This window comes from Staurois parvus, unplaced genomic scaffold (assembly GCF_062004578.1).
Source record: "Staurois parvus isolate SC_StPar_1 unplaced genomic scaffold, SC_StPar_1.0 ptg001226l, whole genome shotgun sequence".
Classification (NCBI taxonomy): domain Eukaryota; kingdom Metazoa; phylum Chordata; class Amphibia; order Anura; family Ranidae; genus Staurois; species Staurois parvus.
Window position 1 is genome coordinate 155597 of NW_028319022.1, and position 19898 is coordinate 175494.

The 19898-nt window shown below is 45.6% G+C and overlaps 1 protein-coding gene across 1 annotated transcript in view; it reads right to left on the minus strand.

Moving 5' to 3' along the window:
- Positions 1-17418, minus strand: part of HDX (highly divergent homeobox) — a 95703-nt gene extending 78285 nt beyond the window's left edge. The window contains exons 1-2 of the mRNA XM_089660338.1: positions 17272-17418; positions 4986-6086 (exon numbers count right to left, since the gene is read on the minus strand). Of these exons, the coding sequence (XP_089516464.1) occupies positions 4986-6086; positions 17272-17418 (1248 nt within the window). The remainder of the gene's footprint in view (positions 1-4985; positions 6087-17271) is intronic.
- Between the last annotated feature and the right edge of the window lie 2480 nt (positions 17419-19898).

The window sequence follows — 19898 nt, forward strand, 5'->3', positions numbered from 1 at the left end:
CACTATGGGAGCTGGGTGGAACAATGCTGGAGGTTGGGGGGCACTATCGAGGGCGGGAGGCAAGGTGGGGGACACTGTGGGAGGCTGGGGATCACTCTGAAGGCTGACGGCTCTCAGAGGGCACTATGGGCCACTATGGGAGGATGGAGGTACAATGGGAGGTGGAAGGCAGTGTGGGAGGTTGGGGGGCACTGTGGTGGTTGAGGACTCTCAGGGGGCCTAGGGGCACTGTGGAGCACTTTCAGAGGTTGAGGGCACTATGGGAGCTGGGAGGCAGCGTGGGAGGTTGGGGGGCACTGTAGTGATTGAGGGCTATCAGGGGGCCTAGGGGCACTTGTGGGAAGTTAAGGAATCTCCAGCTGGCTAAAGGCCCTGGTGAAGGGTGGCCACGGCCCGGTAGTTTACAACCATATTAAAATGAAAACTATGATTTCCTAAAAGAAGACAGAAGAAAAAAAATTAAATAAAAAATCTCCCGCACAAGCAGCCAATCAGTCCCTCTGCCTCACACAGAGCCCGCCCTCAGCCAGTAGGGAAAATGAGAGACTCGCCCGCCAGATATACCCTGGAACAAGTCCCTGAGTCTATGGAAAGGTTCAGGGGTCACACTGGGAGAGGGAGAAGCAGCACAAGGATCCAATCAGTATCATGTGGTGACAAGAAGCATGCTGATAGGAGGAGAGAGCAGAGTGCCAGAGAAATGAGCTCATCGCTGTGCTGCGTCTCATTTCAATGGGCAGTCACAGCCTGGGGGGCGGGGCATAGGAATGGGGACATCTTGCAGAAGAAAAAAGTAGAGCATGGCAAAAAGGTGAATATTGTAGCAAAAGAGCAGACTGTGGGGGAGACCAAGCTTGGTGACGGAGATGAACCTCAGGAGCTCCATAACTGATGAGTGAGCTGCATACACATTCTGAAATCGGACCCCCCCCCTTCCTAATCCCCCCTTTCCTACTCTTCCACTTTCTCCCAACCCCCTCCCCCATCCTCTCATTTTCTTTCTCCCTCTACATAGCCCTGACTGAAGTGTTCACAGTCCCAACAGCTGCTGTTAAAGAAGTTATTCTTAGAGGAAGGCCAGACAATGTAACGACTTTATGTGCAACAAATGTAACGGAAGAGTTACATTCCTGTAATAATGATCCTTTGTATTGAGGTCTATGTGTGCCTGTGGGACTGTCACTTGTAGCCGAGTAATGAGGACTAATCTGGGAGCAGTATTAGACTCACCCTAGACTGGGGCACATGTAATGGCATTGTTGTCCTGCACTACTTACTCCTGACCCCTACACTCTGCACACTACTTACTCCTGACCCCTACACTCTGCACACGACTTACTCCTGACCCCTACATTCTGTGCATTACATAGTCCTGACCCCTACACTCTGTGCATTACATAGTCCTGACCCCTACACTCTGTGCATTACTTACTCCTGGCCCCTACACTCTGTGCATTACATAGCCCTGGCCCCTACACTCTGTGCATTACATAGCCCTGACCCCTACATTCTGTGCATTACTTACTCCTGACCCCTACACTCTGTGCATTACTTACTCCTGACCCCTACACTCTGTGCATTACTTACTCCTGACCCCTACACTCTGTGCATTACATAGTCCTGACCCCTACACTCTGTGCATTACTTACTCCTGACCCCTACACTATGTGCATTACTTACTCCTGGCCCCTACACTCTGTGCATTACATAGTCCTGACCCCTACACTATGTGCATTACTTACTCCTGACCCCTACACTATGTGCATTACTTACTCCTGACCCCTACATTCTATGCATTACTTACGCCTGACCCCTACACTCTGTGCATTACACTCTTCTGACCTTTGCAGTCTGTGCATTGCTTAACCTTGACCCCTGCACTCCATGCATTACTTACTCCTGACCCCTGCACTCCATGCATTACTTACTCCCTACCCCTGCACGCCATGCATTACTTACTCCTGACCCCTGCACTCCATGCATTATTCACTCCTGACCCCTGCACTCCATGCATTACTTACTCCCTACCCCTGCACGCCATGCATTACTTACTCCTGACCCCTGCACTCCATGCATTACTCACTCCTGACCCCTGCACTCCATGCATTACTTACTCCTGACCCCTGCACTCCATGCATTACTTACTCCCTACCCCTGCACGCCATGCATTACTTACTCCTGACCCCTGCACTCCATGCATTACTTACTCCTGACCCCTGCACTCCATGCATTATTCACTCCTGACCCCTGCACTCCATGCATTACTTACTCCCTACCCCTGCACGCCATGCATTACTTTCTCCTGACCCCTGCACTCCATGCATTACTTACTCCTGACCCCTGCACTCCATGCATTACTTACTCCCTACCCCTGCACGCCATGCATTACTTACTCCTGACCCCTGCACTCCATGCATTACTTACTCCTGACCCCTGCACTCCATGCATTACTTACTCCTGACCCCTGCACTCCATGCATTACTTACTCCTGACCCCTGCACTCCATGCATTACTTACTCCTGACCCCTGCACTCCATGCATTACTTACTCCTGACCCCTGCACTCCATGCATTACTTACTCCTGACCCCTGCACTCCATGCATTACTTACTCCTGACCCCTGCACTCCATGCATTACTTACTCCTGACCCCTGCACTCCATGCATTACTTACTCCTGACCCCTGCACTCCATGCATTACTTACTCCTGATCCAGAGCAGAGTAAGCTCAGGCTTTATTCAACCATGCCCCTCTAAGCTCCTCCCAATGTTAGCATATTTGGCCACACCCTCCATTTGCCACGTGTCTGCTCACCCTATTATTATTATTATTATTATACAGTATTTATAAAGTGCCAATAGTTTGCTCAGCGCTGTACATTACAGAGGGAGACAGAACATGTGACAGAACAATACCAATACAATGCAATACATGAGGTGATCGAGGGCCCTGCTCTTTCAAGCTTACAATCTAGGAACCCTATGCTGCCCATGGGTGCCCCGGGGTCTTTCACAATCCTAATCACACCCCGCACTACTCAGGTGGCGGCTGCTTCTTACAAACGGTAAAACTTTGCACCGGAAGGTTCAATTGTGCTTTAACTGTCCAATCACAGGCTGGGGGAGGGACAAGGGCTTTAAGCATTATTAAACTGCAGCAGAGAAAATAACAAGTCTTCCCCCTCCCCCCAGACAAGGTTGTGCTGAGTGGCAGAGCTGTGTAACTCTCGGAACTGGATGGCAGGTAAACTAGCTGAAGGGTCAATTTGGCTTTGATTGCTGAGCCTTAGGTTGGAGACCTGTCCTGAAAGTGAAAGTGAAACAGCAGTAACGAAAGATCAGGTAGACTTCCCTGTCGGACAGGGCTGTGCTGTGTGGCAGAGCTGTGTAACTCTCAGGACTGGATGGCAGGTAAACTAGCTGAAGATCAATTTGGCTGTGATCGTTCTGCCTTAGGCTGGAGACCTGACCTGAAAGTGAAAGTGAAACAGCAGTAAAGATCAGGTCGGCTTCTTTGTCGGACAGGGCTGTGCTGAGTGGCAGAGCTGTGTAACTCTCAGGACTGGATGGCAGGTAAACTAGCTGAAGAGTCAATTTGGCTGTGATCGTTCTGCCTTAGGCTGGAGAACTGACCTGAAAGTGAAAGTGAAACAGCAGTAAAGAAAGATCAGGTCGGCTTCCCTGTGCTGTGTGGCAGAGCTGTGTAACTCTCAGGACTGGATGGCAGGTAAACTAGCTGAAGGGTCAGTTTGGCTTTGATTGCTGAGCCTTAGGCTGGAGACCTGACCTGAAAGTGAAAGTGAAACAGCAGTAACGACAGATCAGGTCGGCTTCCCTGTCGGACAGGGCTGTGCTGTGTGGCAGAGCTGTGTAACTCTCAGGACTGGATGGCAGGTAAACCAGCTGAAGGGTCAATTTGGCTTTGATTGCTGAGCCTTAGGCTGGAGACCTGACCTGAAAGTGAAAGTGAAACAGCAGTAACGAAAGATCAGGTAGACTTCCCTGTCGGACAGGGCTGTGCTGTGTGGCAGAGCTGTGTAACTCTCAGGACTGGATGGCACAGGTAAACTAGCTGAAGGATCAATTTGGCTGTGATCGTTCTGCCTTAGGCTGGAGACCTGACCTGAAAGTGAAAGTGAAACTGCAGTAAAGATCAGGTCGGCTTCTTTGTCGGACAGGGCTGTGCTGAGTGGCAGAGCTGTGTAACTCTCAGGACTGGATGGCAGGTAAACTAGCTGAAGAGTCAATTTGGCTGTGATCGTTCTGCCTTAGGCTGGAGAACTGACCTGAAAGTGAAAGTGAAACAGCAGTAAAGAAAGATCAGGTCGGCTTCCCTGTGCTGTGTGGCAGAGCTGTGTAACTCTCAGGACTGGATGGCAGGTAAACTAGCTGAAGGGTCAATTTGGCTTTGATTGCTTAGCCTTAGGCTGGAGACCTGACCTGAAAGTGAAAGTGAAACAGCAGTAACGAAAGATGAGGTCGGCTTCCCTGTCGGACAGGGCTGTGCTGTGTGGCAGAGCTGTGTAACTCTCAGGACTGGATGGCACAGGTAAACTAGCTGAAGGGTCAATTTGGCTTTGATTGCTAAGCCTTAGGTTGGAGACCTGACCTGAAAGTGAAAGTGAAACAGCAGTAAAGAAAGATCAGGTCGGCTTCCCTGTGCTGTGTGGCAGAGCTGTGTAACTCTCAGGACTGGATGGCAGGTAAACTAGCTGAAGGGTCAATTTGGCTTTGATTGCTGATCCTTAGGCTGGAGACCTGACCTGAAAGTGAAACAGCAGTAAAGAAAGATCAGGTCGGCTTCCCTGTGCTGTGTGGCAGAGCTGTGTAAATCTCAGGACTGGATTGCAGGTAGGAGAGCTCTATTATCTGTGTATTGGCTATCCTGCATAGGTCAGGTGACAGTATGGGGGCCCGATCGGCTCACCCTTGGCTTGGTAAGACATTGGAGACAATCATTGGATCTGGATACAGGCGACCCCCTTACCTGGTAGTTGTTTTGGTTGGGTAGGAGTCCTCCCTGCGGCGGGTGTATATTGTAGTGTCGGTGCGCAGGGTTCCGGGAGGCGTTCCCCATTGGGTACTGTTGAGCACTGTTGGTGTTGTGTACTGAGGTATTGATCGACATGTAATAATCGTTGTTGTGGTAGACAGTGTTTTCTGGAGTGTCTCTGGCATTGGTTGGAAGTATTTTCGCATTTCCCGCCCGTACGGAAGCTGGCGATAATGCGCAGGGGTTCTCCGCCTGGGGCGAGGTGTTACACTCCCTAAACCTGGAACCCAACTGGTTCTGCGCCGCCATGGATGCCAGTTCTTCTTCCCGCGTGTATTCGTCAACATCTCCCGTTTCCATAGCGATGGAGAAGCAGTTAGTGTCCACTGGCCGCGGCCTCTCCTCCGCCGCCGCGCTGAGAGTCCTGGAAGAGTGATCTGTGGCCGCCAGAGAAAAAACTTCTCTTATTTCCAGGTTCTTCAGACCACAAGAGGAGTCTCTGCTGCGTTGCCCAGAGGAGAGATGGTGCACTGGGCTGACGCTTGGCTGCTCGGGTTTGTGTGGCCTTTGACCACCAGGAAGATCTGCGACAGCTTTCATGGACCATGACATTGTCTTTTGAGGGACCACCCTGTCCATGATTTGCCCAGGAGAGCCACCAAAGTTTTTCTTGGCATACAATGGGTTTGAAGGATTCGGCCCGCTGGGCTGCCGAGATAACATCATGGCCTTCTCATCCATGGGGTTCTTCACCAAGGAACCTTGTCTCTGAGGAGGAGTCTGAAGTTTGAGGAACTCAGATTCATTCCTCGCTGGTGGCCTCTGCATGGTTGGCTTCAGTAGATCGGTTTTAGGCGTGGTGGTCTGAGGGCTGATCCCCGATCGGGACGATGAGTTGTTTGGGCTGTACACACAGGTCATGATCAAATCGTTGTTAGAGGAGGTCCGAGGGGGCTGGCTACGAGAGAGATTTGGCACGTTCCTGACGGTTCCTTCTGGAGGGCGTGAAGGGGAACTGGACATCGAGGCTTGCAGCTGGGAGTTGGGCTCGTAGGTTTTGCTACTCATCTTCCTTCGTTTGTTTCCGACCCAGGTCTGTGGAGATGACAAACAAGAACAATATCAGGGGTCGAATATCTTTGCTGCAGACAATATATTGTATATGAGACTCCACCCACATTCCCCGACCTCCAACCAACCCATCAAAACTTCAATTGACCAACATGACCAGAACATTCCCGACATTCCCCACTTTCCATGTTGTATTGTCAACTGGATGCTGCCTCCATCATGACATACTGCGCAATATTACATTCTGTCAAGACTGATGAAACTGTAGATCTGGGGTCTGCAAACTTTCTAAACATGATTGGTATTAGGGGTAGTAATAGTGTCCCATCATTGGTGTCAGTGGGAGGAATAGTGCTCCATCATTGGTGTCAGTGGGAGGAATAGTGCTCCATCATTGGTGTCAATGGGAGGAATAGTGCTCCATCATTGGTGTCAATGGGAGGAATAGTGTCCCATCATTGGTGTCAGTGAGAGGAATAGTGCCCCATCATTGGTGTCAGTGGGAGGAATAGTGCCCCATCATTGGTGTCAGTGGGAGGAATAGTGTCCCATCATTGGTGTCAGTGGGAGGAATAGTGCTCCATCATTGGTGTCAGTGGGAGGAATAGTGCTCCATCATTGGTGTCAGTGGGGAGAATAGTGCCCCATCATTGGTGTCAGTGGGAGGAACAGTGCCCCATCGTTGGTGTCAGTGTGAGGAATAGTGGCCCATCATTGGTGTCAGTGGGAGGAATAGTGCCCCATCATTGGTGTCAGTGGGAGGAATAGTGCCCCATCATTGGTGTCAGTGAGATGAATAGTGCCCCATCATTGGTGTCAGTGGGAGGAATAGTGCCCCATCATTGGTGTCAGTGAGATGAATAGTGTCCCATCATTGGTGTCAGTGGGAGGAATAGTGCCCCATCATTGGTGTCAGTGGGAGGAATAGTGCCCCATGATTGGTGTCAGTGGGAGGAATAGTGCCCCATCATTGGTGTCAGTGGGAGGAATAGTGCCCCATCATTGGTGTCAGTGGGAGGAATAGTGCCCCATCATTGGTATCAGTGGGAGGAATAGAGCCCCATCATTGGTGTCAGTGGTAGGAATAGTGCCCCATCATTGGTGTCAGTGGGAGGAATAGTGTCCCATCATTGGTATCAGTGGGAGGAATAGTGCCCCATCATTGGTGTCAGTGGGAGGAATAGTGCCCCATCATTGGTGTCAGTGGGAAGAATAATGCCCCATCATTGGTGTCAGTGGGAGGAATAGTGTCCCATCATTGGTATCAGTGGGAGGAATAGTGCCCCATCATTGGTGTCAGTGGGAGGAATAGTGCCCCATCATTGATGTCAGTGGGAGGAATAGTGCCCCATCATTGGTGTCAGTGGGAGGAATAGTGCCCCATCATTGGTGTCAGTGGGAGGAATAGTGCCCCATCATTGGTATCAGTGGGAAGAATAATGCCCCATCATTGGTGTCAGTAGGAGGAATAGTACCCTATCATTGGTGTCAGTGGGGAGACTAGTGCCCTATCTTTGGTGTCAATGGGAGGAATAGTGCCCCATCATTTGTGTCAATGGGAGGAATAGTGCCCATCATTGGTGTCAGGGAATAGTGCCCATCATTGGTGTCAGGGAATAGTGCCCATCATTGGTGTCAGGGAATAGTGCCCTATCATTGGTATCAGTGAGAAGAATAGTGCCCCATCATCGGTGTCAATGGGAGGAATAGTGTCCCATCATTGGTGTCAGTGGGAGGAATAGTGTCCCATCATTGGTGTCAGTGGGAGGAATAGTGCCCCATCATTGGTGTCAGTGGGAGGAATAGTGCCCTATCATTGGTGTCAGTGGGAGGAATAGTGCCCCATCATTGGTGTCAGTGGGAGGAATAGTGCCCCATCATTGGTGTCAGTGGGAGGAATAGTGCCCTATCATTGGTGTCAGTGGGAGGAATAGTGCCCCACCATTGGTGTCAGTGGGAGGAATAGTGTCCCATCATTGGTGTCAGTGGGAGGAATAGTGCCCCACCATTGGTGTCAGTGGGAGGAATAGTGCCCCACCATTGGTATCAGTGGGAGGAATAGTGCCCCATCATTGGTGTCAGTGGGAGGAATAGTGCCCCACCATTGGTATCAGTGGGAGGAATAGTGCCCCATCATTGGTGTCAGTGAGAGGAATAGTGCCCCATTATTGGTGTCAGTGGGAGGAATAGTGCCCCATCATTGGTGTCATTGGGAGGAATAGTGCCCCATTATTGGTGTCAGTGGGAGGAATAGTGTCCCATCATTGGTGTCAGTGGGAGGAATAGTGCCCCATCATTGGTGTCAGTGGGAGGAATAGTGCCCCATCATTGGTATCAGTGGGAGGAATAGTGCCCCATCATTGGTGTCAGTGGGAGGAATAGTGTCCCATCATTGGTGTCAGTGGGAGGAATAGTGTCCCATCATTGGTGTCAGTGGGAGGAATAGTGCCCCATCATTGGTGTCAGTGGGAGGAATAGTTCCCCATCATTGGTGTCAGTGGGAGGAATAGTGCCCCATCATTGGTGTCAGTGGGAGGAATAGTGCCTAAGGGCTGTTTGGATACCCCGCTCTACAGGGAAGAAAAACATACCATATATAATTTCTTTCTCAGAGATAGGAGGTGCCTAAAATAAGTTATCACTGTAATTGGCAGAGTGATCACATGACCAGAATCCGATCCTCCAATCGCTAGTAGGATACCAGGGGTTGTCAGTGACACCTTGGGTTCCATGTTGGGGGGGGGGGGGGATGGAGCTCAGGTACATACATATGGGGCCCAAAGAAGAAGGATCACCTTCATGAGAGGATAATATGGATAGGATGTACAGTGCTGTGAAAAAGTATTTGCCCCCTTCCTTGTTTTTTTGCATATTGGTGACACTTATTGATTGATCAGGATTATTAATTATCACGCTTATTGATTGGTAATAATTCTGATCATCAAACAAATTTTAATATTACACAAAGATAACCCGAATAAATGCAACATGCAGCTTTTAAATGGTGATTTCATTTATGAAGGGAAAAAAGTCGTCCAAACCTGCCTGGCCCTTCATTTAGTTTTTTGGAGCCATTCAGAGGAGGACTTGCTGGTGTCTTCCGGACCGTTGTCCTGCGGCATAACCCAAGAACGCTTGAGATTGAGGTCCGGATCTGATGGCCGGGTTCAGGATTGTCTGGCAGAGCTCAGAATTCATGGTTCCATCAATGATGGCGAGTCGTCCAGGTCCTGAACCCAGGCCACCACACTACCACCACCATGTTTCACAGTTGGGATGATGTTCTTTTTATGAAATGCTGTGTTAGATTTACACCAGATGTAACGGGACGCACTCCTTCCAGAAAGTTCAGCTTTTGTCTCATCAGTCCACAGAATATTTGCCCAAAAGTCTTGGGGATGATCCAGATTTTTTTTTGGCAAATGTGAGACGAGCCTTTGTGTTCTTTGTGGTCAGCGGTGGCTTTGGCCTTGGACCTCTCCCATGGAGGCCATGTTTGCCCGGTCTCCTTCTTATTGTTGAATCGTGAACACCGACCCTACCAGAGACAAGTGAGGCCTGCAGTTCTGTAGATGATGTTCTGGTTTCTTTTATGACCTCCTGGATGGGTCATCGTTGTATTCTTGGAGGCATCTCGGTTGGCCAGCCCCTCCTGGGAAGGTTCAAGTTTTCTCCATTTGTGGGCAATGGGTCTCACCGTGGTTCACTGGAGTCCCAAAGCCTTAGAAATGGCTTTGTAACCCTTTCCAGACCGAACATGTCAAAGACTGTGTCTCTCATCTGCTCTTGAACTTCTTTAGATCTCGGCATGATGTGTTGCTTTGTGGGATCTTTAACGTGCTTCACTTTGTCCTACAGCTTCGATTTAAGTGATTTCTTGATTCAACAGGTCTGGGAATAATCAGACCTGGGTGTGGCCAGTGAAATTTAACTCAGCTTTCCGAAAGAAATGTGGTTAATCACAACTGAAAAATTAAAATGAACGATTTTGATGAATCCATAGAAATATTAAAATTGCCCCCCATCAACCTTCAGAATATATTTATAATTGGGTGTTTTTTCTTGGTTTTTGGGGACAAATATATGAAGTAGTAAATATGAATATGAATTTGTTTATCTCAGGTGCTGATATAAATTATGCCCTGAAGAAGCCCGGAATGGGCGAAACATGTTGATATTCATGACACCTGGACAACGATCGAACGAGGAACAACTCCTATATGGAATTTAAATTCAAAAGTGTTCCTTACGTCCAATGATTTTATGACATTTTAATTTTTCTATGGATTAATAAAAACTGTTACATTTTTCTGTGGTGACTATTATTAATGGCACCTTAAAAATCACGCCCCCCCCTCCTCCCTTCATTCTGGGGAGGTTCCCTGTTATTCGTGTTTCCAATGTATTCCATGGGATGTGGTGCCAATTTCTTTAGATCTCGGCATGATGTGTTGCTTTGTGGGATCTTTTAGCGTACTTCACTTTGTCCTACAGCTTCGATTTAAGGGATTTCTTGATTCAACAGGTCTGGGAACAATCAGACCAGGATGTGGCCAGTGAAATTTAACTCAGCTTTCCAAAAGAAACGTGTTTAATCACAAAAGAAAAATTAAAATGAATGATTTTTATTAATCCATAGAAATATTAAAATTGCTCTCCATCAACCTTCAAAATATATTTGTAAATGGGTATTTTTTCTTGTTTTTTGGGAACAAATATATGATGTAGTAACTATTATAATAATAATAATAATGTAGGAAATATGAATTTGTTTATCTCAGGTGTTGATATAAATTATCTCCTGAAGAAGCCCGGAATGGGCGAAACATGCTGAGATTCATGACAGCTGGACAATGATCGAACGAGTAACTCCTATATTCGGAAGTGTTCCTTACGTCCAATGATTTTATGAAATTTTACCTTTTCTATGGATTAATAAAAATTGTTACATTTTTCTGTGGTGACTATTATTAATGGCACCTTAAAAATCACGCCCCCACCTCCCCTCCCTTCATTCTGGGGAGGTTCCCTTTTATTCGTGTTTGCAATGTATTCCATGGGATGTGGTGCCAATTTCTTTAGATCTCGGCATGACGTGTTGCTTTGTGGGATCTTTTAGCGTGCTTCACTTTGTCCTACAGCTTCGATTTAAGTGATTTCTTGATTCAACAGGTCTGGGAATAATCAGACCAGGGTGTGGCAAGTGAAATTTAACTCAGCTTTCCGAAAGAAACGTGGTTAATCACAACAGAAAAATTAAAATGAACGATTTTTATTAATCCATAGAAAAATTAAAATGAACGATTTTTATTAATCCATAGAAAAATTAAAATGAACGATTTTTATTAATCCATAGAAATATTAAAATTGCCCTCCATCAACCTTCAGAATATATTTGTAAATGGGTGTTTTTCTTGGTTTTTGGGAACAAATATATGATGTAGTAAATATGAATTTGTTTATCTCAGGTGCTGATATAAATTATATTCTGAAGAAGCCCAGAATGGGTGAAACATGTTGAGATTCAGGACACCTGGACAACGATCGAACGAATAACAACTGCTATATAGATGTCTCAATTCAAAAGTGTTCCTTACGTCCAATGATTTTATGAAATTTTAATTTTTCTATGGATTAATAAAAATTGTTAATTTTTCTCTGGTGACTATTATTAATGGCACCTTAAAAATCATGCCCCCACCTCCCCTCCCTTCATTCTGGGGAGGTTCCCTTTTATTCGTGTTTCTAAAATATTCCATAGGATGTGGTGCCAATTTCTTTAGATCTCGGCATGATGTGTTGCTTTGCGGGATCTTTTAGCGTGCTTCACTTTGTCCTACAGCTTCGATTTAAGCGATTTCTTGATTCAACAGGTCTGGGAATAATCAGGCCTGGGTGTGGCAAGTGAAATATAACTCAGCTTTCCGAAAGAAACGTGGTTAATCACAACAGAAAAAATAAACTGAACGATTTTTATGAATCCATACAAAAATTAAAATGAACGATTTTGATTAATCCATAAAAATATTAAAATTGCCCTCCATCAACCTTCAGAATATATTTGTAAATGGGTGTTTTTTCTTGGTTTTTGGGAACAAATATATGATGTAGTAAATATGAATTTGTTTATCTCAGGTGTTGATATAAATTATCTCCTGAAGAAGCCCGGAATGGGCGAAACATGTTGAGATTCATGACAGCTGGACAATGATCGAACGAGGAACTCCTATATTCGGAAGTGTTCCTTACGTCCAATGATTTTATGACATTTTAATTTTTCTATGGATTAATAAAAATTGTTACTTTTCCTGTAGTGACTATTAATAATGGCACCTTAAAAATCCCGCCCCCCCCCCCCTTCTTTCTGGGGAGGTTCCCTTTTATTCGTGTTTCCAATGTATTCCATGGGATGTGGTGCCAATTTCTTTAGATCTCGGCATGATGTGTTGCTTTGTGGGATCTTTTAGCGTGCTTCACTTTGTCCTACAGCTTCGATTTAAGCGATTTCTTGATTCAACAGGTCTGGGAATAACCAGACCAGGGTGTGGCAAGTGAAATTTAACTCAGCTTTCCGAAAGAAACGCGGTTAATCACAACAGAAAAATTAAAATGAACGATTTTGATTAATCCATAGAAATATTAAAATTGCCCTCCATCAACCTTCAGAACATATTTGTAAGTGGGTGTTTTTTCTTGGTTTTTGGGAACAAATATATGATGTAGTAATTATGAATTTGTTTATCTCAGGTATTGTTATAAATTATCTCCTGAAGAAGCCCGGAATGGGCGAAACATGTTGATATTCATGACAGCTGGACAATGATCGAACGAGTAACAACTCCTATATTCGGAAGTGTTCCTTACATCCAATGATTTTATGACATTTTATTTTTTCTATGGATTAATAAAAATTGTTACATTTTGCTGTGGTGATTGTTATTAATGGCACCTTAAAAATCCCACCCCCCCCCCAATCTCCCTTCTTTCTGGGGAGGTTCCCTTTTATTCGTGTCTCCAATGTATTCCATGGGAGATGGTGTCATTGAGCTCTTCTCTGATCATTTCACCTCTTGAGGTTCATTCATGATTTAGCAAAGGGGGGGCAATGACTTTTTCACATAGGCAGGTTTGGACAGTTTTTTTCTCCTTAATACATGAAATCATCAATTATAAACGGCAGTTTGGATTTACTCGGCTTATCTTTGTGTAATATTAACATTTGTTGGATGATCTGAATCATTTAAGTGTGACAAATATGCAAAAAAACAAATCAGAAAAGAGAGAAAATACTTTTTCACAGCAGAACATATCAACTGGATGTAACATTTATAGGTGAAGGTGATCCAGGGAATATCCGATTGCCTCTCGGGGGATCAGGAAGGAATTTTTTCCCCTGGAGGAGCAGATTGGATTATGCTTTGCTGGGTTTTTTTGCCTTCCTCTGGATCCACTGTGGGTGTAGGATTGTATAGGTTTTTTTTCCTGTTTAATGATTGAACTAGATGTACGTGTAGCTTTTTTTCAACCAAACTATTTATAAATATACAGCATATTATATACACGGCTCAAAAAAATGAAAGGAAGACTTTGTAATCCGAGTGGCATCAAGTTGATGAAACTCCTGGGATACGGATCTGGTCAGGTAAGTCGTAGAGGAGGTTGTTCATCAGTTTCAGCTGCTTTGGTGTTGATGAAATTAACAACAGGTGCACTAGATGAGCAACAATGAGACGACCCCCAAAACAGGAATGGTTTTACAGGTGGAGGCCACTGACATTTGTTTCCCTACTCATCTTTTCTGACTGTTTTTCTATAGTTTTGCATTTGGCTCGGGTCAGTGTTACTACTGGTACCATGAGGCCATACCTGGACCCTACAGAGGTTGCACAGGCAGCCCAACTCCTCCTGCCATTGCCATAAGGTTTGCTGTGTCTCCCAGCACAGTCTCAAGAGCATGGAGGAAATTCCGGGAGACGAGAGCATGGAGGAGATTCCAGGAGACAAGAGCATGGAGGAGATTCCAGGAGACAAGAGCATGGAGGAGATTCCAGGAGACAAGAGCATGGAGGAGATTCCAGGAGACGAGAGCACGGAGGAGAATCCAGGAGACGAGAGCACGGAGGAGATTCCGGGAGACGAGAGCACGGAGGAGATTCCGGGAGACGAGAGCACGGAGGAGATTCCAGGAGACAAGAGCACGGAGGAGATTCCAGGAGACAAGAGCACGGAGGAGATTCCAGGAGACAAGAGCATGGAGGAGATTCCAGGAGACAGGCAGTTCCTCTAGGAGAGCTGGACAGGGCCATAGAAGGTCCTCAACCCATCAGCAGGACCGGTATCTGCTCCTTTGTGGAAGGAGGAACAGGATGAGCCCTGCCAGAGCCCTACAAAATGACCTCCAGCAGGACACTGGTGTGAATGTCTCTGACCAAACAATCAGAAACAGACTTCATGAGGGTGGCCTGAGGGCCCGATGTCCTCTAGTGGGCCCTGTGCTCAATGCCAGGCACCATAGAGCTGGATTGGCATTTGCTATTGAACCCCAGAATTGGCAGGTCCACCACTGGCACCCTGTGCTTTTCACAGATGAGAGCAGATTCTCCCTGAGCACATGTGACAGGCGTGAAAGGGTCTGGAGAAGCCGTGGAGAACGTTCTGCTGTCTGTAACATGGTTCAGCATGACCGTTCTGGTGGTGGGTCAGTGATGGTCTGTGGAGGCATCTCCATGGAGGGACGCACAGACCCCTACAGGACAGACAATGGCCCGCTGACTGCCATTAGGTATCGGAATGAAATCCTTGGACCCATTGTCAGACCCTACACTGGTGCAGTGGGTCCCATGTTCCTCCTGGTGCAGTGGGTCCCGGGTTCCTCCTGGTGCAGTGAGTCCTGGGTTCCTCCTGGTGCAGTGGGTCATAGGTTCCTCCTGGTGCAGTGGGTCCTGTGTTCCTCCTGGTGCAGTGGGTCCTGGGTTCCTCCTGGTGCAGTGGGTCCTGGGTGTCTCCTGGTGTGGTGAGTCCTGAGTTCCTCCTGGTACATGACAATGCCCGGCCTCATGTGGGGAGAGTATGCAGGCAGTTCCTGGAGAATGAAGGAATTGATACCATTGAATGGCCCCCAACGCTTAACCCAATAGAACCCCTCTGGGATGTCATGTTTCGGTCCATCCGACGCCGCCAGGTTGCACCTCAGACTGTCCAGGAGCTCAAGGATGCCCTGGTCCAGATCTGGGAGGAAATCCCCCAGGACACCATCCGTGGTCTCATTAGGACCCTCCCCCGACGTTGTCAGTCATGCATACAAGCACGTGGGGGCCACACAGACTACTGAGGACCATTCTGAGTTGCTGCAATGACATTTCACCAACATGGACTCTCCTGCTGCATCATTTCTTCACTTTGATTTTCGGGGTGTCTTTGAATTCAGTCCTCTGTAGGTCGATCATTTCCATCCAACAATGAAGCTTCCTTACGTTCCTCACCCATCCCCCGTCCATGTCAGTATAGAGATCCAGCAGGAGATTCATCCCCATTGAGATCTGATGGGTTGTCAAAGTCTTCCTTTCATTTTTTTGAGCAGTGTATATATATATACACATACAGTATCCCCCAGAAGTGAGTCCCCCCCTCACATTTGAGTCAATCTTTGAATCTATCTTTTCATGTGACAACACTGAAGAAATGACACTTTGCTACAATGTGACGTAGTCAGTGTACAGTTTGTATAACATGGAAATTTGCCGTCCCCTCAAAATAACTCAACACACCGCCATTAATGTCTAAACCGCTGGAAACAAAAGTGACTCCGCCCCTAAGTGACGAGGTCCACATTGGGCCCAAAGTGTCAATATTTTGTGTGGCCGCCATTACTTTCCAGCACTATCTTAACCCTCTTGGGCATGGAGGTCACCAGAGCTTCACAGGTTGCCACTGGAGTCCTCTTCCACTCCTCCATGACGGCATCACGGAGGTGGTGGATGTTAGAGACCTTGCGCTCCTCCATGATGACATCACAGAGCTGGTGGATGTTAGAGACCTTGCGCTCCTCCACCTTCCGTCTTCCACTCCTCCATGACGTCATCACGGAGCTAGTGGATGTTAGAGACCTTGCGCTCCTCCACCTTCTGTCTTCCACTCCTCCATGACGCCATCACGGAGCTAGTGGATGTTAGAGACCTTTTGCTCCTCCACCTTCCGTTTGAGGATGCCCCACAGATGCTCAATAGGGTTTAGGTCTGGAGACATGCTTGGCCAGTCCATCACCTTTACCCTCAGCTTCTGTAGTAAGGCAGTGGTGGTCTTGGAGGTGTGTTTGGGGTCGTTATCATGTTGGAACGCTGCCCTGCGGCCCATTGTATACAGTCCAGGGGAGGGGTGTATGTGTATATACAGTATATACACACCAAATAAGATAGGATATATTTTCGGGATATATGGAGTATATATGTTCTAGCCACATGTTGAGGTTTTCATATAAACCGTTTAATAGACAGATATACCCAGAGTGAATTGGGAGCGTGGAGCCTCCTTAGACCTCCGTCACATGAGACCTGAGGTCTCTAGTCCATGAATGTGTTCAGGTCCAGTCACACTGGCTGCATGCATGGAGCACCTGGAGGCTGAAGCCACGTAAGCACACGGCCCATTTGTGGTCTACAGGCCTTAGCGTGTGATAGCGGCCATTTTCTTTTGGTATCTCCATGTAGTAAAGTATACCCCGGCAGAGCCCACATGAACCGACATTAAACGGATTTGTACATTTGTAGCGGATTAAAGCTTACAGTGTATCTAAAGTCATCTTTCTCATTTTGGATGGAGTGAGGAAGAGTTGGAGCTCCTGTCCAGTTTTTATTAATGTCTGTGACCCCCGCCCCCCACCCCCAAGTGAAGGGAGTTCCATAAATGTTCCACTCGCCCCCAGAACAACAGGCTGGAGGAAGACCCCCATCCTTGGGACAACGATGTCTAAGATGGGATCTCCTCTCACTTCTTGTCGTGTTTTGACTTCTAATCGGGGGAGGGGGGGGGGTTTATATCAGTGCAGCAGAAGAAGTGAGACTTCCATTCAATAGTTGGCCTTGCTGGAAAGATATAAGAATCAGGAAATCCATGTCCACCCATACTGAACACTTCCCAACAGACTGACGCTTTGATCTCCAAGTCATCACTCACACCCCTCGTGGGGGGGTCCCCCCCCCCACCTACTCACCCGCACCACGCTGAAGTCCAGTTTGGTCTCTTGGGCGCACTGCAGGATGAGCTGGAAGCAGCTTTTGCTCTGATTGGTCATTCCGTTCTCATAGTAGCGCTGCAATATTCTCTGTTGTTCCGCCGTGAACACAGAGCGGAGGTTCATCTGCTGGGGGGGAGGAAGCGATTCACGTCACTGCACTGAGCCGCTCGGCCGGCACCAAAATGTTCAGACGACACAACAAGAGCGTAAACCCCTGTAGGAGGCGCCACCTTGGTAAAGTGGACCGGTCCTGTTCATGGGACTCCAGACAAAACTTTTTTTTCTTAGTTTTGGATGGAGGGGGGGAGGAGGGGGGGGGTAAAACCCTTCTCAGGTTTTTCCTGCTATTTGGGGCTTTTTTAGAGAGAGATTTATCCTCACTTCCTGTCCTGGTGACAACGTTTTATGAGACAGGAAGTGAGGAAAATCTGCGACAAGGACACAGACAGAAATAAAAAAGGCTTTTCGTGAATAGAGGAGGGGAGAGCTAGAACCCATGTCAGCCCTTCATTTCCCCACAGTTCTTAAGGATGGATTACTCCGGGTATATTGGAGTTGACTGGTAGCTCCATTTGTCCTAGCACTTCCATGGGTGGGAAAAAAAAGTGACTACAGGATGAGAAATAGAAGCCCCACCCCCATGAATAAAAGTCCAGAATGATAAGTTTAGTTACAATCACCAAGCTAAGGTCAGCGGGTGTCAGGGTTTCCCTTTATTCAGGGCTGTAAATATCTCAAAATAAATAGAATACGTGTTAAAAAAAAATAAGATGAATTAAAAGACAAATATGGATTAATATATGTAAATAATTAATAAAATTTAAAAAAAAAACTCAGAATACATAACAATAAAAAAATGGATTAAAAATTAAAATCTAAACTGGTCTACGCAATATATATATATATATATATATATATATATATATATATATATATATATATATATAAAAACTTATAAATCTAATATATGTAAAGAATTAATAAAAAGAACTCAATGAAATGAATTAAAAATCAAAACCTAAATTGGTCTATTAAGAAAAAAAAAAAATTATATATATATATATATATATATATATATATATACATATATACACACATGCATACATCTGTGTGTCTCTCTCTCTCTCTATATATATATATATATATATATATATATATATATATATATATATATATATATACACAAATATATATATATGTAGATGTATGTATGTTTTATATATATATATATATATATATATATACATATATATATATATATACATATACATACACATACACGCACACACACACACACACACATATATATATATATATAGAGAGAGAGAGAGAGAGACAGAGAGATATGTATGCATATATATATATATATATATATACTGTATATACACACACATACTTTTTTTTTTAATAGACCAATTTAGATTTTAACATTTAATTTAGTTTTTTTTATTGTTACATATTCTGAGTTCTTTTTATTTATTATTTACAAATATTAGGTTTATAAATTATAAATATATATATATATATGTGTGTGTGTGCATGTAAAAAGTTCACCTTTGTAAAAAAATAAAATAAATGCAAATCTTTTTGCACGTAAAAAAAAAAAAAAGTGCATTTATTTATTTATTTATTTATTTTAAGAGCCTGCAGAGCATTGCACACAGGACCAGTGGAATTGCAGGTGCAATGCAATGCTCCTGCACACTGTCAGTGTATCCGTCTGCTCATACCTCGTTCAAGCAGGCAGTTACACACGGACAGGTATCATTAATGAATTATTACAGCGCTCACCAGCACCCTGGTAATTCATTAGGAACTACAAGTCTCCAGCCGCAAATCTGTGAATGAATGACGCGGCCAGGTGGGCGGAGCTCCGCACAACTGAGGGTTTTTTTTTTTTTTAAATTGTGTCTTCAGGTGCGAGGAGAAAATCTCCCGACCCGCTGTCACAGGGAGAAGGAGGGGGCTGAGAGCAGCAGAAGCGGGAACATGAACAAGAACGTATCCTTTAATTGTCCATTTTTAACTTTTTTTTTTTAATTAATTTTAATTTAATTGTTTGTTTTATTTATTTTTCTATTTAAATGCTTTTTTTTTTATTATTAACAACTGAGATCTTTATTTTTTTTTATTGTTATGACATTTTCCGAGTGCTTTATAATACATATTTATATGCCTGGATCACTATTTGTGAATTTCTTCAAATATTATTTAGATTGATTATATTTTCAGTTTTATATGCTCATGGCCCTGAAGAAGAAGGACCCCCACAACCCCCCCACAAAAAACGTGTTGGATTTATCTTATGGCCCTGAAGAAGAAGGACCCCCCCAAAAAAAACGTGTTGGATTTATCTTATGGCCCTGAAGAAGAAGGACCCCCCCCAAAAAAACGTGTTGGATTTATCTTATGGCCCCGAAGAAGGACCCCCACAACCCCCCCCCCAAAAAACGTGTTGGATTTATCTTATGGCCCTGAAGAAGGACCCCCACAACCCCCCCAAAAAAAAGTGTTGGATTTATCTTACGGCCCTGAAGAAGGACCCCCACAACCCCCCCCAAAAAACGTGTTGGATTTATCTTACGGCCCTGAAGAAGAAGGAC